General features: G+C 50.1%; 1 protein-coding gene across 1 annotated transcript; it reads right to left on the bottom strand.

The window, feature by feature from the left end:
• Positions 1–6,088: 6,088 nt before the first annotated feature.
• Positions 6,089–7,431, bottom strand: CITED4 (Cbp/p300 interacting transactivator with Glu/Asp rich carboxy-terminal domain 4). The gene has a single exon (XM_029229704.1). The coding sequence runs from the start codon at positions 7,186–7,188 to the stop codon at positions 6,631–6,633; it is 558 nt and encodes a 185-aa protein (XP_029085537.1). The 5' UTR covers positions 7,189–7,431; the 3' UTR covers positions 6,089–6,630.
• Between the last annotated feature and the right edge of the window lie 19,090 nt (positions 7,432–26,521).

The following is a 26,521-nucleotide window of genomic DNA, read 5'->3' as shown; positions in this document are numbered from 1 at the left end:
TTCCTTACACTAACTTTACAGCTTGGTATTCTTTTATTTTGAATCACATATAGGGGGGAACAGGCAAACTTGTCCAAACTTTGATAATCATGGAACTAGAAATGAAATACCCTTTTTTTTTTTTTTTTTGCTTTTAGAAAGGTAAAAACTAAGACACTGCTAATGTCCAGTGTGGTCAAGGGCATGAGCCAATAGGCACAGTCACAGAGCTGGCAGGAAGGCGAATGGGTCAGCCACTTCGGCAACTACTTGGCAGCGGCTGTCACAATTTTATTTGCTCATCTCTTCTGATCCAGTAATCTCCCTTCGAGGAATCCACTCTACAGAGATGTTCCCATAAGTGTTCCAGGGTCAATATACAAGGATGCTCCTTGTAGCCTGATCTGTAACAGTGAAAATTTGGAAACAAGGGAAATCTCCATCAGTTGGGGACTGGGTAAATAGATTATGCACGGTGCAGTCATTAAAAGGAATTTACTGACATGGAAGATTTCCAAAATACATTAAGTGAAAAATATCCAATGATAGAAAATAGTATAATTCCATTCGTGTGAAAGAGAGATGTATATTATGTATGTAACACATAACACAATGTTCTCATTAGATGTGTGTGTGTTGGGGGGAAACTTGGGGGAGGTCTTTGACTTTTCAGTTTACATTTTCAAAATTGTTTAAAAGTATTTTGCCTCCAGCATATTGTTGAATAAAGACAAGGTGTTTGTTTTAAAAACAAACAAACAATGATTGGCTCAGAATCTGAGATTCCGCAGCCAGTGTAAGCTGGGGTGCCCAGGGGGAGTCTTGCTGCCGGATGTGCCAATTTTATGGCAGAGCCCCCAAGCCAGAGCTGCTCACCAGGAAGAGGCGAAGGAGTGAGTCCCTCTGGAGACCACCCTCTAATCCGCTGTGTAGGACTCCCTGCCCCATCCTGGCCACATTCCTCCTCCCTGAGGGGTATCTGGACTGCATGCTTATTGGTATCCAACCTCCTCCCATCCTACAAAAAAGAGGGTCTTCTCAAGAGCCCTGCCTGGTTTACCATGTGTCTGTCCATCCATTGCACTGCCTGTGTGTTGTTAAGCAGGTTGCTTAACCTCTCTGAGTCTCGGCTGCCTAGAATGAGCCCAGCAGAATAAAATGAAGCCAATAACTACACCCACCTCCCGGAGTTGTGAGGACTGCAGGAGAGAGTGCCCCTCAAGCCCGCTGCCCCACCACGATGCTAGGGAAGCATCGCACTTCCTTGCCCTCCTCCCTCAGGCCAGCCTCACCGCCTCCCAGCACCTGCGAGGCAAGAGGGCAGAGGAATGTAATCCTCTTCATACAGAGCTTGGAGAGCTCAAATGACATGCCCAAGGTCACAAGTTCGTGGTTAAGCTGGGACTAGAGCTCAGAACTCACAATGCTAACTCAGATGCCAACCCTGGGCCATCTTTCAGCCCAGCTCCCAGCTCAGGGCTTCACTCCAGCGCTTCCTAATACCCACTCTGAGCCACACATGGGGTGGAGGTGGAGATGAAGGGGAATCAGGTTCTGATTCCTCAGACCCTTACAGTCTAGGGAGAAAGACTCCCCACCAATCCTTCTATGTGATGAAATAGGTCTTTCACAGGCAGAAAAGGCCCTGGGGAGGGCATTTCTGGCTGAGGAAGCAGCATAGGTCGAGGTATGGAGGCATAAGGAGCATCGGGTATCAAGAACCTGGGTGGCTGGAGTGGAGGGTGGGGAGGTAGCTGGAGACTGGCTGGGACAAGGCTCTCTCGTCCTCGTCCCTGTGGTCATGTTTCCCAGCAACAGCTCCCATCTGAGCGACTCATGGGGACAGGCACTTCACATCACCTTCATTCTTTCTCACAGGGAGCCTGTGGTGTCTCCAGCTGACAGATGAGAAGACTGAGCTGAGAGTAGCTTCCTTTATTTCCTCCATCTGCCAGGGCACACGTGGGGCCTGGGTCTTTACCTGGATGTCACCCCCACAAGGTGCCCCACACCTTACCCTTTCATCACCACCAGTTCTCAGGGCTTCCCAGATCCCGAGTTGCTCGGCAGCACTTACCCAGAAGCCCCGGCATGTGTCTCTGCATTGCACACTCCAGGCTGGCCCAGATCTCAAGTCCCAAAGTGTGTGCAGGTCTCCTGTCTCCACACCAGCTGCAGGGTAGAGGTCATGGCTATTCACCCCCAGCTCACCCCAGCCAAGCAGTGCTTCACTGTTTGCAATGTGCTCTCAGAAACCCAGTCTCATTTGAATCCTTGCACACGTACCTCGGAGGGTGGGCGTATTCTCCCCCTTGTACAGAACAAGAAGCTGAGGCTGAAAGAGGCTCAGTGTGACTTCTGCATCGCATGGACACAAAGTAGCAGCACCAGGTCTGGGACTCTGCTCTTATTTCATTCAGGCTCAGGTCCTTGGCCAGCCCCAGCCCGGGGAGGGAAAGAGCCCTGGATAGATGGGAGTGGGCATGCTCACCCCATCCCTTACTGGGGTGTGACTTAGAGGAGTCTGAGCCCATTTTCTGACCTCTGGAATGGGAATAAAACCACCTAGTGGTGCTATACACAGGCTTGGGTGATAGTTAAAGGAGGGGCTAGAAGAGAAAGAGCACCTACTGTGTGCTGCTAGATCCCATCATGCCTGCACACAGTAGGCACTCAGTAAGTCTGACTTAGTCCCACAGTCAGCCGTAATCCTGACCCAGCACTTGTAGCAGCGGGGTGGTGTAAAGAGTTAGGCCAGGAAGGATTAAGGAATTCAAGAGGATTACAGTAGTCAGCTAAACAATCTAAGCTTCCTGGGGAAAGACCAGGCTCAGACTGTTCATTTAATTTACTCAGCAGATGACTGTTGGACACGGAGCCGAGCTGGAATGACGGCTATGACGATGGTGACGGTGATGATGAGATGATGGCAGCTCTCTATTGAGAATCGACTATGTACCAGGTAATTATATGGACTCTCGGCACATCAACCCTATAAGGTCGATATTCCTTAAAAAGATTTTTTTTTTTTTTGCTTCTAATAGGGACGGTGCTAGTCAGGTCTGGGACTAGGAAGAGGCAAACGAAGCTGCTAGAGACAAAGTTAAAGAGGCACTCTTATGACACTCGCCTCATCCTAGTTCCCACTCCAGTGCTTGTGGTGGACACTGTGATGTGCTGTCCAGTCCCTGCTTCCCTTAAATTGTTCCCTGGGCTGCTGGGAGTGCTGCCAGCAGACGGTCTTCCCCTCCTCACCCGCCCACAACTCCCCCAGGGATGGCTCCGGCAGGGGAGAGCCGCCCTGCCCACCGTCACCCCACTTCCCTGGGCAGCCATATCTGATGACTGCCGATGGCAGGAATAAAAAGGAGTATAACGGTCGGGAGGACTCTGAAAGGCCCTTCCAACTCCAGACCTCCCTGTGGGGTTGGCCAAGGCTCTTGTTGGATCTGCCACGTAGCTTCCTTTGCTAGCTTCTGCTCTGGATCCTTCCTTCCCTAATAAAATTCTTGCAGGCTAAACATCATCTCAGAGTTGGCTACAGGCAACCAGCAACAGTGTTACTGTTGGAGTAACCCCTCTTCCTAGCTGGTTACAACACAGCCTTTCGAAAGACTCGAATATAAAGTATCCCCAGAAAGCCAGGGCTCAGAGATGATAAACTACAAGCTACACTGTTCTAAATACTTTATGGGAATTAACTAATTTAATCTCCACTGCAGCTCTATGAGAGAGGTACTATTAGCATCTCATTCTGTAGATGAGTTTGAGAGAAGTCATAGTTGGAAAAAACTACTTGCTAATAAAATCCAGTCAACCAAAAGATGATTCAAAATAACAAACTTCAGCCTGGGGAAACTTTGATATGAAAAGGAAAAAACAAAACGAAAAAAAAGATGAAATAATGTCTTGCCAGTCCCATGACTCAGTTCCCAACCCTGAGGGGAGCCTGACGCCCAACCCCAAAGACCCAGCCCAGGTAGGAGAATGAAATCCACAGGATGGAAAAAAAAAAAAAGAAAAAAATCCACAGGATGGGGTCATGGGGAGATCAATGGGTTATTTTAAGAGGTAACCTCAGTAAGAGGTAAAAAGTACCTATTGGAACCACAGGAAGCTGGTCGGAGAACAAGACTCAAAAGGTAAGTGACTTACTTGAGGTCAGGTAGCTAGTAGGGGCTGCTTCTGGAAATGGGCCCCGAGGCTATCAGACCACAAGCCTCCTGGCAGAATGGACACTCCACCCTCCTCTCCAGCTGGGAGGGTCAGAATCCTGCAAAGTGTCAGGGATTTGGGGATCCAGGTGGTGGGCTGCCCCAGACTTGCCTTTTCCTCTGTCCATCTGTTTGCTGTCCAGCTAGTCAGCAGCCCCTCTGGGAGGGATGGTGGGTGGGAAATAGCTCAGGAGCTGGACTCACTCTTCTAGTCTTCTTAATTCTAGGAAGAGGCGGGTGTTGGGTTTCCATTGTAACCCCTTCCATATGGAGAGCACTTCAGAGCTTACCTACTGCTTATCATCCCACCCCTGAATCTGCTCCCCACTTACTATGAGGCTTATTGTCTTGTGAGATAGTAGGGCAGGGTTATTAGCCCTATTTTACGGGTGGAGAAGCTGAGGCCAGACCAGGGCCAGACCTTCCCATCCCAATCCAACCTTTTGGTTTTTATCTCTGGCCTGGGATCTTGGGCAAAGTGGAACAAACACTGGCTGTTCTAAGCCCAGAGCTCAGGTCAGTTCTTGCTCAGAAGCCTCTCTGCCCTTCCTCCCCAACCTGTTTGAGGATATCTCCAGTATCCTAGGGGAGACCTTCATTCATTGGCCAAACACCTCTGTTGCCCACTCCATGCCTGTCCTGGTGGCTCGGGAGCTGGTGCTGACAGCGTGTTCTGGGTGAGCTCACAGGCTTGGAGGAAAGGCATGCCAACAAGCTCGGCATGAGGGTGAGGCCAACCATGGGGCACAGAAGGTCACAGCTCCATGTTCCTCTCCACAGGGTCTCTGGAATTCATTCTCTCCTCTCCAGCCCCACTGCCTTGTTTTGCCCTGGTCCTCAGCCTCTCCTCCATGCTTTCCATTCCTCTCTTCCTGCCTTTCTTCCACACCCCTGAAGCACCTAGGGATCTTTCCAGAGAGAGGCAATAGCAGAGGGTGGCCAAGAGCTCATGCTACCAGGTCTGGGCCAGCACCACATCCTTCGTCTGTAGAACAGGGACTGTGCCTACCTCCCAAAGTCCCCGTAAAGCCAATAGACCTTTCTAGAGACCCCATGCCTTCCCGTACAGGCCCTGAACTTGTGTGCCTCCCTGCCTTTGCGTGGGCTCTCCAATTGCATGCCATCTTCTCCAAGTCCTAAAGACGTACTCATCATTCAAGGCTCTTCCCACCACATCAAATACCACTGGCTCCCTGAAACCTGAACTGACCTGACCCCTTGCACCAGCTGAAACCACTTCCTCCTCTGGGTTTCCCACTGGGTCATGCTACCTATTTTTTAGTCCTCATCCCGCTCTTGTACCAAGATGAGTTGATTTCCAGGCCTGTCCCCCCTACTCCCACTTGGACTGTGACTCCTTGAGGGCATGATTATTATTGTAATCATCATTGCCGTTTACTGAGGGCTGCCTGGGTGTCTTGCACTGTGCTAAAGGCCTCACACTGCATGTGATCCTCACAACCACCTAAGACCGGGCCCATCTGTCTCTGAGGAAATGGCTTCAGAAATCTCAATGGATGGTGTCTTGAACAAGAGAGAGAGTTCTGGTTCAAAGCCAGAACCTGAACCCTCAGGTACACCCCGCTCCCCTCTAGCCTCCATGCTGAGCAAACAGTGAGGGCAGCACCCCCAAGCTCCCCCCACCCCTCCCAGGAGCCGGGAAGTCCGTCTTTGGTGCCTTTGGGTTACCTTGCCACGCAGTGGCGGCAGCCTCTGCCTTCCAGATTATGACATAACAATTGCACAACTCACAGATATTTTCGAAAGAAACTGTCAGTTTCCTCTCCTGACCACTGCCAGGGGCTGTGTCCTCCATCCCACCCAGGGCCTCCAACAGCCTCAGGACTCTAGAAGCCAAATATAGCTGGAGTTATAAGGAAATGAAAACACCAGACTGGAAAGTGACCCAGTTTTATTGTGGTGCTGGAGGTCAGATGGGGTATTGCTCCACTCCGCAGGGGTGAGGGCTGTACATTCTGCCCCTCCTCAGGGCAGGAGGCCCAGCGACCTCAGGGCCCAGGCAGCGGGGTGGGGGCCTGGCAGGTGGGCGGCTCCAGGCACCCAGTTACCACAGTGGTTTGCACAAGGAAAGGGGGAATCAGGCAGGGGCCTGGGATGGCTCAGATTGGGGGTTGGGGCGGGGGAGGGTCCGAGAGGAGAGGACACAGAATCTAAGAACTGGGAGTCCGGAAGGGGGCGTCCAGTCCCCTTCACTTTACCGCTGAAGCTCCGGGGCAGAGATGAACCCAAACTGTCATTCTGCAGGAGGCAGGGCCTGGAGTGAGGCCAGGCGTCCCAGCCCGGCGTCGGCTCTGGTGCACTAACTTTTGCCTCCACCCTCACGGAGGGTGCGTGCGGGGTCCAGGCGCTGGGTGCGGAGTCCGGCGGGCAGGCCCGCCTCCTTCTCTCGGGCACGCAGGCAGGCGCCCGGCCTCGCTCAGCAGCTCACCGAGCCGGCGGGCTGCGCCGACCCCAAGTCCGAGAAGCAGTCGAACTCGCTCTGGCCCAGGAAGAGCTCGGGCAGATCGCGCACGCGGTGCAGCCCGAGCTCCAGCTCCAGCGACGTCAGCGCCTCCTCGTCGATGAGTTCGGCGTCCATGCCTCCCAGGGCGTGCGCGGGCGGCGGCAGTGGCGGGGCCGGGGCGCCTGGCACCGGCTGCGGGCCCGGAGGTCCTCCCGAGGCGCCGGGGGGCGCGGTGGCGCGGCCCGGGTACAGCGTCGCCACGGGCTGCAGGTGCGCGCTGCCAGCGGCCGGCGGTGGCACGGCCGGAAAGGGCTGGAAGGCAGGCGGCGGCCCGAAGGCCCCGTACGCCAGGGCCCCCGGTGGAGGCGGCGGCGGGCCAAGCGGAGCCCCCCGCGGCCGCAACCCACTGTCCAGGCCCGGGCCCGAGTAGGGCTGCAGCGTCCGAAGCGCGTGAGGGCCATGGGCGGGCGCGGCAGGCGGCGGCCTCGGCACCAGGCTGTAGCCCTCGGCGAGCATCAGGTGGTCGGCCATGACGGCGGGCCGACTGCCGGCAGCGGCGGCGGCGGGCCGATGGTCAGGGCGGGCGTCCCCGGGTCCCGGCCAGCCGTTCCTCTGCAGCGAGGGATCCGAGCCCCTTGCCTTCTCCGCACTTCAGCCGGGCAAAGGAAAACCGAACCCGACCCGTGCTCCTGCGCAGCCCAGGACACACCGAACTCAGGGCTCTTGTGCACCCCAGCTCAGGGCTGAAATGACCCTGCACACCTACACAGTCGGGCTGCTAGACCTCCGCGTCGTGCCCCCGGACTCGGCGCCCTCTTATATTCAGAGGCGGGGCTGCCCCGGTCCCGGGCCCTCATTGGCTGGATGAGACGCTCCTGGGAGGGCCGCGCCGCACCTCCAGGAGGCCTCAACCCCGCCCCTGTCAGAGCTCCGCCCTTTGGGCCTCAGGCCGCGCCTCCGGCTTTGAGTTCTGTCTGGGAGCGGGGTGTTTGGCGCTTTTCAAATGGTCTGGTCTTGGCTGCCCTACGCTTAGTCTTGGGGCTGACTGGGGCCAAGCCTGCACGGACCAGAAGGTGGAGTAGGGGGGCCAGAGGTTTAGGCCCCCAGAACTGCAGGATCACAAGCCCAACCTCTTAATTTTCCAGATTAAGAAAACTGGCAAGGCTCAGCGGCAGAAGGGGTTTCCTGGGAATACACAGTAAAGCCTTGACAGAAGCGAGACTCGAACCCAGGCCTTTTGATTGCTACCTCTACACAGGGCACAGGCACCTTGGTGGTGCAGGGTCCGCGGAAGATCAGCTGCCCGTCCCCATAATCCCAGGAGAGCCAGTTGCTCCTCCTCCGGCTCCCACTCCCTTGTCTGTGGAAGCATGTACTGAGTTGTTATTAAAGTAATTTATGGGCTTGTTTCCTGAAGGACTTGTTCATCTTCATGTCCTCAGCACGTAGCCCAGAGCCTGGCCCAGAGCAGGTTTTCAGTAAAAGTTGGATGAATGAACAGATGATGGAATGAATTGCAACTCATTCCCCTGAGCTTCAGTTTTTTCATCTGCAAAACGGGACAACGACAGCACCAATCCCACTGGCTTGTGGTGAGGGTTAAATGAGGTGATGCGTGCACAGTGTCCAGCACAATGCCTGGTGCACGGTAGGTGCTCAAAAATGTACCTCAAATGAATGAAAGGCTGGGTTTACTTCTGTCCCTAGAGATCTTCCGAGTGGGGGATGTTGCACCTTCCCTTGATAAGAATAGTTATAACTTGGGTGTTAGAGTGCTATATATTCTACAAGCATCTTCCTGGAGGCAGGGCATGGGTTATCAGCCCCATTTTGCAGATAAGGAGACTGAGGCACATAAAGGGGAAAGTGAGTGTCTTGGGGTCATACACAAGCAGAGTTAGCATGGGAATGCCTGTGTCCTTAGAGCAGCTGGAGTCTTTCCTGGTGGCCAAGAGACAACTTCCTGAACTGTACCCTCCACGTGTTTGCCACTCTGCCCCTCCCTTCTCTGGCTCTCCTCCCCTGGTAGTGTCCTTGGGATTTCCTGGAACCTGGGTTTATCCAGTTTGTGCAGAGGGGAGAACCCTAGAGTGAGAGTCCAGGGGCCCAAGTTCTAATTGTATCTCTACCACCCACAGGCAGTATGACCGTTGGGTGTCACGAGGGGATGTCACTTGGTTCCCCAGGGCCTCAGCTTTCTACTCAGTGAAAGGGAGATTGTAGTCCCTGCCGGGTCACCTGAGAGCTTGTGAGAAGGTCACAAGTGACCATGGGTGTGATGACATTTTTTGCAAAGTGTAAAAGCTGCACATGGGAACTGAGTCTCCTGAGTCCCTCTCCAGTAAAGATTTCACACAGAAATTCCTAAACCTGGCTGCACCTCAGACTCACCTGGAGGGGTGGAGGTGGGAGGGAAGCAGGAGGCTTTGAAAAATACTGAATTTCTGGCCCCACCCAAACCCCTGACTCAGACTCTCTGAGAGTATTTTGAATCATAAATTTGTATTTTTACAAAGCAACCCTGTCATTCTGACATAGTTGTCTAAGGACACCAACATTTGGGAGCCAATGTGCCACTGAACAGTTTTCCTTTTTCAAAAAAATGTGGGGTGTGTGTGTGTGTGTGTGTGTGTGTGTGTGTGAATAATGTTTTAAAAGGTCTTTAATTTAGTCAACAAGTATTACTGAGCACGTATTCTATGCCAGATATTGATCTACAAGAGGTTTTCAAGCTTTGGGGATCAAGTAAGTCTTTGAGAATCTAATGAAAGCTACTGACTGAAAATTAATAGAGGGAAACCTCACTGAAATGGAGTTGGGAGCCCAGAAGGGGGAGCTCTCACAAAGGTGCCACTGGGGCATCGATACAGATCCTAACAGGAAGAGACCTACCTTGCATCTCCAGCAGGAAGTGACGCTACTTTCCAGTAGAGGAAGAAAGATTTTTCTCCTTGCCTGGTAAGAGCTCAGCCAATGAGAGACTGTCACAAGTCAGCCAATGAAAAGTCGCTATACTTCAAACTCCTAGTTGCCTCCAATGGATTTTTTGTTTATAACAACACTTCCAACTTTCCTCCTCCTCTATAAAAGAGTTTCCTCTCCATTGCTTTACCTGGACTTGTGTGTGGTTCACCATAGTTGTATGTCCCAAGTTACAATTCTTTGCTGCTCCTGAATAAACCTGTTTTGCTGGTAAAATGACTGGCTGTTTTATTGCTTTAGGTTAGCACTACAGACATCGTGGTCACAAACTATTGCATAGAAATTTGGCAGTTAGCTGATCCCTGGAGGATCCAGGGGGTCCTCAGGGGTTCATGGGGTCTGGGTTAGAACCACTCTTGGGTACTTGGGGACATATAGTTAACATCAAACTAAGTAAAATAGTTATTCACATGTTAGAAAATGGTAGACACTATGGAAAAAAGGAAAAACAGATTAGGGAGGAGATTGGGGGTACAGGGGGGCAGTGTGCAGTACTGCACAGAATGGTCAGGGTGGGCCTCACTGAGACCACAAGGTCTGAGCAAAGACTTGGAGGAGGAGAGGGCAGTAGCCACGCGGTGTCTGGGGCAAACTGGTCCCAGCGGAGGGGACAACTGGAGTGTACTGCTAAAGCTGTAGTACCAGGGACTGAGGCATCAGCATCACCAGGGACCTTGTTAGAAATGCACATCTGGGGCCCCACCCCAGACCTGAATCAGAAATGGCTGGGGCCCAGTCACCTGCATTTTAATCTGCCCTGCAGGTGATTCTGAACCCGTGAGTTAGGGTACATCCTGGAGGCAGGTGTGAGCCACAGTCAGGAGGGAGGGTGGCTGGAGCAGAGGAAGCTTGGGGTGGGGGATGTCAAAGAGGGCCGAGGGAAGAAGACCACGTGAGGCCTTGAAAGGGCCCCGTTAGGCCCTGTAAGGACTTTGGCAGGGGAGTGACGTGATCTAATTTATGCTGTGAAAGCGCTGCACTGGTTGAACCTGGTTTCTTTCTAGCATTTCCATGAATTGCTTCCTTGCTCTGCTTGGACCGCCCAGGCACATTCATCTCTCGGGTCTCAGGCTGTTCCCTCTGCCTGGGATGCTGTTCCCTCAGACATCCACATGATTCACTCCTTCCCTTGGTTCTGATCTCCTTCTAAATGCCCCCCTCAGAGGGACCTTCCCTGACCGCCTCTATCCCACTCTATTTCCTCACCCTGTTCTGCTTTTCTTTTCAGCACCTACCACCACTTGGCATTATTTCAAAGACTCTCTCCCTCTCCCTGAGAGCAGAGGCCTTGCATCTCTTTTTCTGCACCGTATTTCTAAGGCATTAAAATGGTGCTTGGCACACAGGAGGGACTTAATAATTCATTGAATGAGTAGATTAGGCAGAGTGAAAATTATTATCTTTTTTGACAAAGAAGAAAACTGAAGCACAGAAAATAACTCAGGAAGTTGGCCAAGGTCACAAGGTGTGTGTGGTGGAACAGGGGCTGGAAGGGACAGTCCCCACTGATCCAAGCTGCTTTCACCCCAAGCCATGTCTTCATGAGCCCATGGTGTGGAGCAGGGGGAAAAGCCCTTGAGTCTACCTGGCATGAGTTGACAGGGCCACATTAATCCTTGACCCACTTGGGCACTGGTCACTGGTCACCAGTAGAAGGAACTAGTAGCTCCTAGGGACCATCTTGTGTCACCAAGTGAGAATGCAATTCTTTCCTCTTCTTCCTTGTGTCCAGTCCTTCTTCTTGAGGAGTTATAGAAAGATCCACCCCAAGTGGCTTCAACTTGTTTCAAAGACCCCAGGTTCTGGTTGGCAAGAACTTTTGGGTTTTACTCTTGCGGACAGCCCCATTTCCAGCACCCGAGGCAAAGATTGCCTGAGACTGGAGGGCTCAGGAGTGGTACCTAGGGAAGACCTCGGTCTAGAACCTCTGAGCTGGCTCCCCAGTCCCTGGCTGAGCAGGGTCCTCAACCCCGCCGAGCAGCTTGGCAGACTTGGCATTTAACCCCGGAGGCTGCTCTGAGACCTGAGCTCCAGGCTTTGACTGGCAGGCAAAGTTCATCTCTTCTGCAGCTTTTCCTCAAGACGGTAGAACAGGGGAGATATTTCTACAGATACCCTAAGGGCCACGTCCTCCAAGAGCCCCTAGAGGGTGACTTGCACCACTGTACTAGATGCTCAGGTGATGAGAATGAGGCTACTGCACCAGGTCATAACAAGAATAGTATTAGCTAATATTTACTGAGTGTTTACTATGTACCAGACATGAGCTGGATGCCTTACGTGTAGTATTTTTAAAAATATATTTATTTATTTATTTGGTTGTGCCGGGTCTTAGTTGTGGCAGATGGGCTCCTTTGTTGCGGCTCCAGGGCTTCTTAGTTGCGTCATGCGTGCAGGATCTAGTTCCCAAACCAGGGATGGAAGCCAGGCGCCCTGTATTGGGAGTGCGGAGTCTTATCCACTGCACTGCCAGGGAAGTCCCTACATGTAGCATTTTATTTAAGCCTCATAATCAACCTGTGAGTAGTTACTATCATTCCCATTTCACAGAGAAGCGACTTGCCCAAGGTCACACAGCTAGTAATGGAGGAAAGAAGTGTGGCAGTGCCGCTAGTTTCCTCCTAGTGTCACTCTCTCTTTCTTCTTTACCAGCATGCCAGGTAAGCTCCTGCCGCAACAGCTCCAGGTCTCCCCTCTGGCAGAACAATCTGCTCCCTCACCCCGTATCTGCATGTCTAATTCCCTCACCTCCTTTGAGTCTGCTCAAATATTACCTTTCTCTTGACTACTCCATTTAATTGTAGTGGTTTCCAAAAATTTCCACAAATTATTTAAGAGACCGCCTCAAATTCCCCTCTCCTTAAATGTGGGATGGACATAGTGACTCACTTCTGACAAATAGAATATATAGCAGAAGTGACAGTGTCATTTTCAAGACTAGGTCATAGAAGATATTGTGGGCTTCTCCTTGCTCTCACTCTTGAATCATTTGTTCTGGGAAAGTTAGCTGACAAACCATGAAGACACTCAAGCAGCCCTAGTGGAGAGGCCCACGTGGCAAGGAACTGAGGTTTCCTGCCAACAGCTAGTGAGGAACTAAGGCCTTTTGCCAACAGCCATATGTGTGATTTATCTCAGAAGTGGACCCCCCCAGCCCCAGTCAGCTTTTGGATGTCCACAGCCTCAGCTGACATCTTGTTTGCAACCTAGATAAGCCAGTTGTGGATTCCTGACCCACAAAAACTGGGGTAATGCATGTCTGTGGCTTTAAGCTCCTAAATTCTGGGGTAATTTGTTACATGGCAATAGATAACTAATACATTATTACCTCAACCAGTTCCTTGTCCATCTACCAAATGGGCCTGATTTTGCTCTAGTTTTAATTTTTTCTGAGCAGTTATCACCTTCTAACACATTAAATAATACTCTTATTTATTACATTTAATTGTTTATCCCCTCACCACTAGCATGTCAGCTCTACACAGGCAGGGATTTTGTCTGTCTCATTTATCGATTTATCCCCAGCACCTAGAAGAGTGCCTGACATTATATTTCATTAAAAAATGTGATACAGTCATCCCTTCATATCCACGTGGGGATTGGTTCCAGGACCCCCGTGAATACCAAAATCTGCGGATGCTCACGACCTTATATAAAATGGTTAGTATTTGTGTATAAGCTACGCACATCCTCCCATATAATTTAAATCATCATAGATTGCTTACAATACCTAATACAATGTAAATCGTTGTAAATACAATGTCAATATTTGCCAGCATGTGGCAAATTCAAGTTTTGCTTTTTGGAGCTTTCTGGAATCTTTTTAAAAAGTATTTTCAGGGGCTTCCCTGGTGGCACAGTGGTTGAGAATCTGCCTGCCAATGCAGGGGACACAGGTCGAGCCCTGGTCTGGGAAGATCCCACATGCCACAGAGCAACTAAGCCTGTGCACCACAACTACTGAGCCTGCGCTCTAGAGCCTGTGCTCCGCAACAAGAGAAGCCACCGCAATGAGAAGCCTGCACGCCCCGACGAAGAGTAGCCCCCGTTCGCCGCAACTAAAAAGAAAGCCCGTGCTCAGCAACGAAGAGCCAACGCCGCCAAAAATAAATAAATTAATTTATTTTAAAAAAAGTATTTTCGGGCTTCCCTGGTGGCGCAGTGGTTGAGAGTCTGCCTGCCAAAGCAGGGGACACGGGTTCGAGCCTTGGTCTGGGAAGATCCCACATGCTGCGGAGCAACTAGGCCCGTGCGCCACAACTACTGAGCCTGCGCGTCTGGAGCCTGTGCTCGGCAACAAGAGAGGCCGCGACAGTGAGAGGCCCGCGCACCGCGATGAAGAGTGGCCCCCGCTCGCCGCAACTAGAGAAAGCCCTCGCACAGAAACGAAGACCCAACACAGCCAAAATAAATAAATAAATAAAAAGTAATTAATTAAAAAAAATTATTTTCAGTCTGTTGTTCGTTGAATCCAAACATGCAGAACCCGCAGATGTGGAACTAGCGGATATAGAAGGCCGACTGTATTATCATTATAAGACGATTCTTATTTTGGAAAAATGAAGGTGTAAAAAGAATTCATTGGTCTGAGGATCAATAAAATGTGATTGTAGGTGCTCAGTGAGTATTAGAATATGAAATGACAGAGCGCTGATTTTGATGAGAGGAGCAATGTGCCCAGCCAAAAATCAGACACATTCCTGGCCAATGAGTTATAAGCAGAAGAGGCTGGGTGGGGCCTCCTGGAAAGCTCTTTAAAAATAGATGGAGGGCTTCCCTGGTGGCGCAGTGATTGAGAGTCCGCCTGCCGATGCAGGGGACACGGGTTCGTGCCCCGGTCCGGGCGGGTCCCACATGCCGTGGAGCGGCTGGACCCGTGAGCCATGGCCGCTGAGCCTGCGCGTCCGGAGCCTGTGCTCCTCAGTGGGGGAGGCCACAGCGGTGAGAGGCCCGCGTACCGCAAAAAAAAAAAAAAAAAAAAAAAAAAGATGGAATTATGCAGACGAGGTAAAGCCACAGAGACAAAACGAAGATTGGTGGTCGCCAGAGGCTAGGCAGCAACTGCTCAATGGGTACAAGGGTTCCTTGGAACTAGGTAGTTGGTGGTGTACTACATGGTGAGTATATTAAATGCCACTGAACTGTTCGCTTTTAAAAGGTTAATTTTGTGTGATATGAATTTTATCTCCATTGGAAAAGAAAAAACAGATGGATTCAGCCAGCGCTCACTTTTTGTGCTTTGCCTTTCCTCCTTTCCTGCCAGGAATGAGGATGTGATGCCTAGAGGGGCAGCAGCCATTTTTTCAGCATGAGGATATAACAACAATGACAACCACCACAACAACTAACATTTATAGAGCACTTAACGTGTGCCAGATTCTGTTCTAAGCTCTTTATGTATATCAGCTCACTTAATTTTTACAACAACCCTATACAGAAGGTAGTTATTCCCATTTTACAGATGAGAAGACTGGTACAAAGAAGAAACATGATGGCATATGCTAAGGATGGCAGAGTGGAGCCTAGGAGGAGCCTGGGCCCTCCATGTACTATGGAGTCTCTGTAGCAGTCCTGAAAGCCCTACTTTGGTCTTCTTACTATTTGAAAAAAAAAGGCGCTATTTAGTTAAGCCATTGTAGTTAGGGTTCTGTTCCAGGCATCCTGAGATTCAGGGTCAGGTGTATCTGACTTTAGTGCAAGCGAACCTAACACCTATGCTCTCTTAGCCTGCAAATCAGTTATCAAGGGCTGTTTGGTCCTTCTGATCCCACTTGGTGGTACTCCTCTACAGTAGAGATGGGGTCTCCCTCCACTTTGAAGCCCCATTGCCCAGTACAGGGCCTGGTCTGTACAAAATAGTGCAGTGTGATTTGGGGATTAGCAGGTTGGACCAGGGAAAGGAACTTGGAGTGCAGGAGGGAGACGGTCCCAGCTGTAAAGCAAACATCAAAGATGCAGTGATCTGTGAGGTGGGGGAAGATGTCATGGAGGAGTGAGCCTTCTCGTATGGGCTGGATCTGGACAGGTGGAGAAGGCAGGGAAACGGGCTTTCTTGACAAAGAGCACAGCTTTTGAATGGAAACACCAAAGCGTGAATGTACACAGTGAAGTTCAGGAAGTACCAGGTGGCTGGGAGGGGCCAGAATAATGGTCATTTGTATCTGGACAGGGAGAGATCAGACCTGAATGATGAAGGACCTTGAAAGTCAGCACTCATAATACTGAAAGTCATCTGTGCAGAGGTTTCTATATCTTCTCACAACAACCCAAGAAAGAGAAAAGGCAGGAGGTGTTTCACATAGAAAGGAACTGAGACAGAGAGAAGGGAATCAGTTTGGCTACTGTTGCATAGCTAGCAAGTGCCAAGGGTGAGACTTGAACCTGGGTCTTTTAACTTCTGTCCTGTGTTTGCCTGCTTAAGCAAGGGATTGTCAGCAACTCTGTGTGCAGGGAAGGGCCATAGAAGGGCTCTGAGCAGGGGAATGGTGATCCTCCTGTTGGTATTTTCTCTCTTGCCAGTGGAAATGGACAGGATGGATTTGAGGTAAACTGCTGGGGCACGGCAACACACTCATTCATTCCTTCATTCAACAAATACTGAGCTCCTACTGTGTGCCAGGTACTTCCTGGCCTCATAGAGCTTACAATTTAGTGACAGGAGAGACAAGAACCAAGTGATAAAACAAAATGATTACAGACTGTCAAGGACTAGGAGAGGACAAGCAGGGTGATTCTACTTTAGGAAGAGGGATCAGGGCCTGTCTCTTGGACGGGGGACATTAGGTTGAACCTGATAAAGAGGAGGAGCCAACTCTGCAAAGAACAGAGGAAAGATGTTCTGGGCAAAGAAGCAGCACATGCAAAAGGCTCAGGTGGGAAAGAGCTGGTGCATTTGAGGAACTGAACAAAGGCCCTGAGGCTGGACGCTGGTGAGCCAAGCGTCAGCGATCAGAGAGGTAGGCGAGGGTCAGGTCAGCTGAGGAGCTGAGTCAAGGGCTTGGGTGTGTTTCAAGTGGGATGGGAAGTTACTGGAGTCAGGAGGTGCCCCAACAGGACCAGAGTCCTGTGACCCTGTGGAAGAGGCGGATTGGTAGCAGGGGGAGCTCAACCACTTACAGCGGAGTCAAATTTAATAGGGGCGGGGCCATTAAGTTCTAAAATCAACATGTAAGGCAAAAATCACGTGTAGTCCTTAAGGATTCCCTGTGGAACTTATTGCATGTACATTTTTGCATGTTCAATCTTTATAATAATAGGTATATTTGTATGTACTATATGTAGTAACATACAGTGTGTGAATAATCATACATTTTGGAAAAAACACATATTCAAAATATAATTTACTATTACTCTTAAACACACAAAAGGGAGAAGTAAAGGCAAGAGTCATCTAGTGCCCATGTATATTTGCGTGAGACTCCCTGTAATGGATGCTGTTGGCACCCCGCGTGGATCCCCTTTCCTGGCTAGCGCACCTGCCTGCCAGCTGCCGGGATGTTGCTGCTAATAAGCACAGCGGCCTGCTTCTCTTGAGAGTTGCCCTCAGTCAAACGGAAGCCTCCTCTTCCCTCACTCCAGCCCCCACCAGTCCTAGGGACTGACTGATGAGGGTACAATAGACAAGCCTCCTTGCCTCAATGTGACACTGACTCTGTAGGGCAATGGCCCCAGCGCTCCCCGTGAGTCAGGTTGGAACTCCAGCTTTCTGTGAACCCCCCTTTCTTTTCCTCACTCCTCTTCTCCTGAGAGCTCAGCTTCTAGGGGATCTGACCTAAGACCCTCCCTTGAAGTGCATGCCTATTAGGTGCTGGGGGCTGAGGTCCATTGTCCTATTTAATCCTCACAATAACCCTTGGGGGGACACCCCTCTGAGAAGTGCCCCCTTCCTCATTTTACCCATGGGGGTCCCCGTTATGCTATATGACCCACCTTTGCTGGACAGAGCCCCCTATGCCATAGACCAGAGCGGTGGAGCTTAGGCCCAGCTGGACCAGATTCTTTCTCCCAGTAGTTTGGAACTGGGACTTGAAGACAGCAGCCAGACTGAATGAGGTTGGCACCGTCACACATAAACCTCTGAGTGAGCTCTACGGGCAGCCAGCTTTGGCTACAGGCACCAGATAAATGGAGGAAACCCATCTGCAGAGGGAGAAAAATGAAGCAAGCAAAGAGGGTAGAGAAATGAGAGGCGAGATGGGGAGGGAGTCTTGCCTGAATTTCTGGTGGCTTTACAGGGGGACTGTCAGGCTCACGTGCCCTTCTGCCTTGGGGTTTCAGGAGGTGCCCTGGTCTCCTGAGACAGTCCTGATTTTGCTTAAGCTAGCTCGAGAAACATAAAAAGTGTTGGGTCAGATGGGGAGTTTTGTCCCCATTTTACAGATAATGAGAAGAATACTCAGGAAGGGTAGTCGCCAGCTTATTATTATTATTTATTATAATATAATAATTATTATTTATTTATATTATTATTATAATCGCCAGCTTATTATTTCCAGAACACAGCCGGAAACTGGCACAGCTAGAATTCATCGCGGGGTCTGGCTCATTCCTAGGTCAGGTTCCTTCCACTGCTCATGCCTGCCCACTGGGCACAGGGCTCTGGGCACGTGGATGCTGCACCTTTGAGCATCCCAATTCTGGGCTGGCAGAAATTGCTTCCTTGGGCCCAGGAGTTCCCAAGCTGCTTTGAAGGTGGCAAGGGTGTCCCCTAACCCTGGAACCTGTTACTTCTGACCTGGCATCCACAGATATCCTGTGAACACGTGGCCTGTACCAAGCTTTGTAGCCAGGATCAAAGGATGGCCACAGAGCCCTGGACCCTCCCCCTGAGGATGACCTTGACCTGTGATTGCTGTGTAAGTGGGACCCTGAGACCCTGCACATCTGTGGGAAGGGGAGTTTGGCCTGAGTGTCACTTCCTTACCAGCATCGCCCATCCCTTAAGAATCAGGCTGATAAAGAGCCACTGCTGAACCCAAAGCAGGTGTGATTAATCACTTCCTTCTCCACACTGCTGCCACTGCATCCTGTGTCTGAGTCATTTCCACATCCCTGTACCTAACATGGTGCCTAGCACAAAAAAGGTATGGGGGCACTTTTGCTGTATTAATGGCATTGAATCTTACACTGTTGGACATTGTGCCCACTCGATGCCCTTGATGACACTTAAAGCAGCATGAGGGTAGGGCCCAGTTTTACTCTGTGATGGGGGAAGGGCCAGCATGGTGCAGTGCAAGAGCGTGGGCTCTGCAGAGAGTCAGGAGTATTTGGTTTGAATTCCATCTCTGCCCCTCTGGGTATTGAAATCTTAGGCAAGTTATTCCTCCTCTCCGAGCCTCAGTTTCCTCATCTGTGAAATGGAGGTGGTAATAATAACTATGTGACCATGCGGTCAGGAGGATTTAGTGGGCTAATATATCTAAAATTCCATCACGGGCCTAACACAAGGTAGGAGCTCAGTGAATATTGATTTTCTCCACTCTGGTATTTCTCACAGTGCCTGGTATATGGCAGACATTTAGTAAATGCTAGCTCACCTTCAGGCCATCCTGGACCAAGCAGGTCAAGCTACCAGCTGACAGCAATGGCATGAATGGGCCCAGGAGATGCCAGCAGAGCCCAGCCCAGCATATAGAATCAAGAGCTAATAAATGGTTGCTGTTTTAAGCCCTAAGTTTTGAGGTAGTTGTTAAATTACTAGGTAAGTTACTAAGTTACTGAGACAGACACTGAAGTTGTAGGAAGGGCTGGGATGGAGCTGGTCTTAGGAGCAACTGGAACCAGCCCTCTCTCTCTCTGCCTCCTGTCTTTGGTTTTTTCTAAACGTTACCTTTTTTCTCTTTCACAGCACAGTGATTTTCTTCATGGTGTAGAAAATATAGCTGAGTTTTATACCTTGCGTCTTTAGCTCATGGAGAAAAACTGACTCCTTTCCCTGAGTCTGCAAGTCCCTGGGAAAAGACCAGTTGGCTCAGCTTGGGTCAAGCCCCGCCCCCGCCCAGTGATGGAATGGGGAGGGCCAGATCACAAAGCACATCCTAGATGACACATACTGAGCACAGGGCGGGGCCAAGCACTATTCTAGGGCAGGACAATCCTATCTGAGCTGTTATATCTCTGTTTTGAGGAGAGGGAGCTGAAAACTGAGGCACAGAGAGCTGGAGTAAGTTGTCCAAGGTCACAAAGCCAGAAGGAGGTGTAGCCAGGATTCATACCAAGACTGTCTGACTCCGGAGCCCACACCCCTATCAACCACACTGCTCGCCTCTCAGATTGAGCTCCTGAGGAGATCCAAAGGATTGAAGGGTGGGCAAGGTGGAGGCCCTCCAAGGAAGGAACTGGAAGGCTTGGCCCAAAGAAGGGAAGCCTCCAGGAGGCCTTAATCACACTGTCTTCAGGTCTCGAAATGGCTGTTTTCTAGGTAGTGAGAGTGGAACATTCTGCGTGACCTCTGAAAATGAACCTAGGACTACTGGGAAGTGGGTTTCAGTTTAGTGGAAGGAACTTCTTTAGAGTCAGAGGTGTCTGAGGGTAGTACGGTAGCTTCTGGAAATGTGAGTGCCTCGTTGCCAGGAGTTGGAGGAGCCCCATTGTCAGGGGAATGGTTTCGAGGATTCCCGCCGTCCCTCTCTCTTCCCTGTACCCCGGAGGGTACAGCCTGGGCAGGACAAGAGGAAGGCGCTTGGGGGTGGGAAGCTGGACTCGCTCAGTGGTTCCCAGATCTTTGGATCAGTAAACCATCCCCTTCCAAATTACAGAAACTGCTGAAAGGCTGCTAATTTTTTATTTCGCCAAGTCAGGACATAAAACGGCCCAACTAGCCAGCCAAACAAACCAATAGCAACTACCAGCCCCCTACTTCACCACTTCATAAGAGGGAAGCCATTTCAACACCAAAAAATCCAAACAGATGCAATCTCAGAATAAACTATTGTTTTCTTTCAAGGATGAGCAGTTGACACATTTGCATAAACATGACCAACAAAGGACTTATTAAAAACCAATCTGTAGGCAGAAAAATTAGGGCCTAACACTTTGTCCAACATGATTATGTGCTAATATGATTGTTTTCTTGTTACGAGTTTTTCTGTTTGAGGATCTGGAATTGCCAAGACAAAGACTCGTTTGGGGACTTAAAATGTTCCACTTATTGTTGAAAATCTTGTTTTAAGTGGGAATATTGAGGGAAATGGAAGCAATACGCTTCCAGTGATTTCGTCTTGCAGGTGAACTGAGAGGAATTAAGGAAAAAATAGCTTCTGGGTTTCTTCAGCCCCTTTTCCCTTCAGCGTCACTCCACCCCGCCGGACCCTGCTGTCTGGGGGTAGGGGTAGGGGGAGCACAGGAAGGGGTTGCCTGAGGGCCAGGGTCCTTCTCGCCCTGCTGCCACCCCAGTCTATGGTGCTTGAGGACTTGGCCGGCCAACGCTCAGCAGAGGGGATGTTCAAACTGTCTCAGATTCGTGTGCCTGGTCTTTAAGAAGGACTGGACCAGACACCCTGCAAAACCCCTTTCCAGTCAAAACTGTGTCGTTCCAACAACTGGTTCTTAGAGTCCCTGAGAAGCCCCTATGGCAGCCTTGATTTGGCTGATTTTATGAAAAGAAGTCCATGAATGAGGAAGGATTCTGTTTTTATTAATAATAGTAACAGTAGCCAATGTTTTATGAGCCTTTTCTCTGTCAGGCCCCACACATGCATTAGTTCATTCAGTTCTTACAACAACCCTGCAAGGTATGTACTAGGAGTGTTCCCATTACATAGATGAGGAAACTGAGGTCCAGGGAGGTTGCTGAAAGTCACACAGCAAGCACCTGGCCAAAGTGGGCTTTATCCCTGAAGGAGTGCTAAGGTTTCACTCTTAACCACTGTGTCCTGTTCTAAATTTCCTTCTCAAAATGTGGAGCGGAATATTGGTGGGAGTGGGGCTGGAGAAACAGGGCCTATATCTGCCCATATCTCAGTAAAGATCTGCTGTTTTCCAGCAGATGAAGGCTGCTGTGATCATCTCCAGTTACCCTGTGGGTGTGACCCGCCTCCTTGGCTGGTGTGTAAATTCCCTGGGGGAGAGTCATGTGTCCCCTTGAATCCCTAGCCTGTCTGGAGACTATGGGATAGGGCGCCCCCCCCCTGGAGCCTGGCTCCGAGTTAGGGGAAAAAGCTGGGCCAGGCAGGAAGAGGCAGCTGGGGTTTCCTCAGGGTGGGTCGGCCTGGCTTTTGCTGGGCTGGAAGCCAGCCTGAAAAGGAATTTCCCAGTCATGTCTTTTTTTTTTTTAATTTATTTTTGGCTGCACTGGGTCTTCGTTGCTGTGCGCAGGCTTCCTCTAGTTGTGGCAAGCAGGGCTACTCTTTGTTGCCGCGTGTGGACTTCTCATTGTAGTGGCTTCTCTTGTTGCGGAGCACGGGCTCTAAGTGCACGTGGGCTCAGTAGTTGTGGCTCGCGGACTCAGTTGTTCCGCGGCATGTGGGATCTTCCGGAACCAGGGCTTGAACCCGTGTCCCCTGCATCGGCAGGCGGATTCTTAACCACTGCGCCACCAGGGAAGCCCTCCCACTGATGTCTTAATTCTGTCTTCCTTGTGGAGCGAGCACACCATTGGAAGATGGGCTGGGCTCTTCACTTTCCCAGAAAACAGCTGTTCAAGGGAGAACAGGAGACTTGAGGTACCTTCCATTTGGGGAGGAAACAGCACTGTCTCATAAGGTAGCAGGGTCTGATTCTTCCCTCCTGGGAATATACCCCAGCAACTTCACAGCTGATTTGTGCCCAGGGAGGAAATCTTGGCTTAGCTGTGACCACCAGCTGTTTATCCAGAGTTGTGTCATAGAAATACAGTGTGAGTCATGTGTGAAATTGTAAATGTTCTAGTAGCCACCTTTTTTAAAAAAGGAAACAGAAACAAGTGAAATGAATTTTAATAGCACATTTCATTTAACCCAATACATCCAAAATCACATTGTTAACATGTCACCAGTATAAAAATTAGTGAGGTATTTCACACTTTTCATATGAAATATTTGAAATCTGATGTATTTTATGCTTACAGCACAATTTGGATGAGCCACACATCAAATGCTCAGTAGCCTCGTGTGGCCAGTGGCTACCACATCAGACAGAGCAGTTTTACACCATGGATTCTGGATGCGAAGACCTGGAAGTCTCAGAATTTTTGTATCCTAAGATTGCTTTTGGAAGGATTTCAAGGTCATCCAGTCACACCTGTCACAAATAAGGAAATGACTTTCCTCAAGGTGACCTACGGCCCCTAGCAAAGCTGAAGTCCACACCTGGGTGTCTGTGTCCCAGGGTCAGATAACTCCCCTATCCCATCAGCCCCCTGCCAGTGGAGATGCTTTGCTGACAGGCTCCATCAAGGTGTAAAAGAGGGGCAAGAGGTGAGGCGGGAAGACCCTGGAAGGAGGAAAACATCCTCTCCTCTGCCACCTTCTCCCGTTCTGGAGGGAACGTCTGGGCACAGAGTGGGCAGGAATTCCTTTCATGACCCCTCAAACCTGAACATAAACTCAGGCCCACGTCCTCCCTTCTGATTCTTCTCTTTTCTTTTCACACATATTGCTGCCTTCAACAAGTTAGACCCTGTGCTTGGTTGCAGATAAAAGATAGGTCATGGGAATGTAAATTGGTGCAACCACTACGGAAAACAGTGTGGAGGTCCCTCACAAAACTAAAAATAGAGTTGCCATATGATCCAGGAATCTCACTCCTGGGCATATATCCAGACAGAATTATAATTCAAAAAGATACATGCACCCCTCTGTTCATAGCAGTACTATTCACAATAGCCAAGACATGGAAACAACCTAAATGTCCATTGACAGATGAATGATAAAGACGATACATTATGTATGTATATGTGTGTATATATATATGTGTGTGTGTGTGTGTAAGTGTGCATGTACACACACAAAATGGAATACTACTTAGCCATAAAAAAGAATAAAATAATGCCACTTGCAGCAACAAGGATGGACTTACAGATTATCATACTAAGTGAAGTAAATCAGAAAGAGAAAGACAAACACCATATGTTATCACTTATATATGGAATCTAAAATATGACACAAATGAACTTATCAACAAAACAGAAACAGATTCATAGACATAGAGAACAGGCTTGTGGTTGCCAAGGGGGAGTGGGGTGGGGGAGGAAGCATGGTCTGGGGTTAGCAGATGCAAACTATTATATGTAGAGTGGATAAACAACAAGGTCCCACTGTATAGCACAGGGAACTATATTCAATATCCTGTAATAAACCATAATGGAAAAAAATATGAAAAAGGATATATATTGATATATGTATGTATAACTGAATCACTTTGCTGTACAGCAGAAATTAATCCAACATTGTAAATCAACTATACTTCAATACAATAAATTAAACAAAAACAAAGGTCAGACTTCCTGGGGAAAAGAGCAGTTAACTCTACCTGGGGCAGAGGAGCAGTGGAACTCGGTGGGGGGTGGGGATGATGGGGGCAGGGCGTGAAGGGAAAGAGCTTTCAGGCAGAGGGTGACGTCGGAAAGAGGGGAGGTGTGAGGGAGCTGGTCTCCTGTTTTCCCAGGGGCAATAGCTGCTGTTATTCTTTCTCCTCCCGCCACCTGGGGTCCTAGGAGTTGCCATGACTTCCCATGAAAGAAGGGAGACTCCATTTTTTATATGTCTGCCCCACCTGAGGTCCTAAGAAGACCAGCATATGGTGGGTACCCAGTGGATGGAGGGGAAGGAGGGAAGCAGAAGAAGGGGACATTAGGGGGACTTCCCTGGTGGCACAGTGGTTAAGACTCTGCACTCCCAACGCGGGGGGCCCTGGGTTCGATCCCTGGTCAGGGAACTATATCCCACATGCATGCCGCAACTAAGATTTCACCTGCCACAACTAAGGAGTCCGCCTGCCTCAACTAAGACCTGGAGCAACCAAAATAAATAAATAAATAAATAAATAAATAAATAAATAAATAAAAGAGGACATTAGTTTGAGTCCAGACCATTTGGGCCAGGGAGTACAGGGACCAGTAAAGGGGGCAGGAAGGGAACTGGTGTGTCCTGAGCACCTCATCGTCAGAATCTCATTCACAACACCAATGGCGGGAGGTAGGCGATATTTCTGCCCCTTTAGGTGAGGAAAATGAATCTCAGAGAAGCCCAGTGACCTGCTGGGGTTAAGGTCCATTCTGTCTGTTTCAAAGGCCAGTCTTTCTAGGTTCTTTCTGGGACATCCTCACCTGGCTACTGCCAAGAACCCAGCAGTGACCAAGTTCTTGGCAGGCACCCCCGCCTGTGAGGAGGCCTGCTTCACTGGGAGTTCCTGGTGAAGTAGAGGGTACTTAGAAGAGTCTCCTGTAAGAGTCACCACCCCCGTCACCCCCACGCCCCACCCCCAGGTGAGGATGGGAAGCAGCTCGGAGAGGTAGAGTGGCTTGTCCAGGGTCATACAGTGAAGGGGTGGGTAGAGAGAGGTGAGATTGACACCCCTGCCCCTGGGCGCTGACTCATGGCAGCTGCTGTGGGAAAGCCACCGCTAGGCTCTCAGCCTTGGCTTTCCCAGCCAGGCAATGGGTAGGACGGCTTTGGTGTATCTGCCTGCGCCTGGCGCCAGGGGACTGGGAAAAAGTGAGCACGGCGCATCACCAAGGCACCTCACCCTCACCCTGTTCCAGTGCCAACAGCTCATGGGGCATCCCTCCCCACGGGCAGGAGCCTTACCAGTTCTCAGAGGGACCAGACCAGGCTCTGATGTGGCTCAAATCCCCAGCACCCAGCACAGGCAGGGTGACCAACTGTCCTGGTTTGCCCAGAACTATCTCAGTTTAGCATTCCAAGTCCTGAAGCCCGGGGAACCCCTCAGTCCTGGGCAAACAGCACCGCTGATCACTCTAGCCCTGGCACGAAGTCAGTAGTTGGCACTCAAGAAGTATCCTAAGTGAATGAACACAATCAATGGACTCAAGAACAACAAATGAGCAGCAGAGCTGGGAGGGGGGCAGAATGGGGACTGCTGTGCCCATTTTATAGATGAGGAACTGAGGCCCAGAGAGTGTAAACTTTCAGGTTGCTTGTATATATCTCATGCCTTTTCCTCAGCATCAGATCTCCTCTAAACTGTCCCCTGAGTATTTTGAGCTGGTCCCTGGGGTGAGAGGCAGCTGGGCACAGAGAAGGCATTCAGTGGATTTTGCCCATCCTAAACTTGAGGTTAGAAAGGACAAGGGAGAAGATGGGCTGCTCTATTTCAGCTCCACAATGGAAAGCTTTGGTGTCCCTGCTGGGTTTGGTGGGTTCAAACCTCACTTCAGCCACTTCAGCTGCGTGGCCTTGAGCAAGTGACTTACTCTCTCAGCTTCAGTTTCCTCATCTGTAACATGGGAATGAAATATGAATGCCCAGTGTCTGAGGCTGTTGCGAAGATTAAATGAGATAATGAACAGAAAGCACTTAGCACAGGGCCTGGCACAGAGAAGTGCTCCAGAAACGTCAGCTGCTGTAATTTTTCTTATTTGGCACCGCAGGCATTGGTTGTGTACTACTCACTGTGTGGTGGAGCCCTAGGAGATGCCTTGAAGGACAGACGTCTAACACTCCTGTTACTGTGTGACCTCCGCAAATCCCACCGCCTCTCTGTGCCTCCGTCTGTGTGTCTGTAAAACGGAGTTTTACCCCATTCTGGGTGTTTGTGAGGACTAAGTGAGCTGGTGTGTATTTGCGATGGTGAAGAATAGATTCTTAATAAACGAGCCGTCCCTTTCCTCTCCACGCACAACCTAACCCTCAGAACCTTCCTGTGAGACACATTATTATTCCCGTTTTACTGAAAAGGCAGCCATAGCAGAAGGTACTCCGCTAACGTCAGTTTGGTGACTAAG

This window comes from Monodon monoceros, unplaced genomic scaffold, assembly GCF_005190385.1.
Source record: "Monodon monoceros isolate NGI ecotype Baffin Bay Population unplaced genomic scaffold, NGI_Narwhal_1 Super_Scaffold_18, whole genome shotgun sequence".
NCBI classification, from domain to species: Eukaryota; Metazoa; Chordata; class Mammalia; order Artiodactyla; family Monodontidae; genus Monodon; species Monodon monoceros.
Note: the sequence above shows the minus strand (reverse complement) of the source record. Positions and strands in the feature narration are given on the sequence as shown.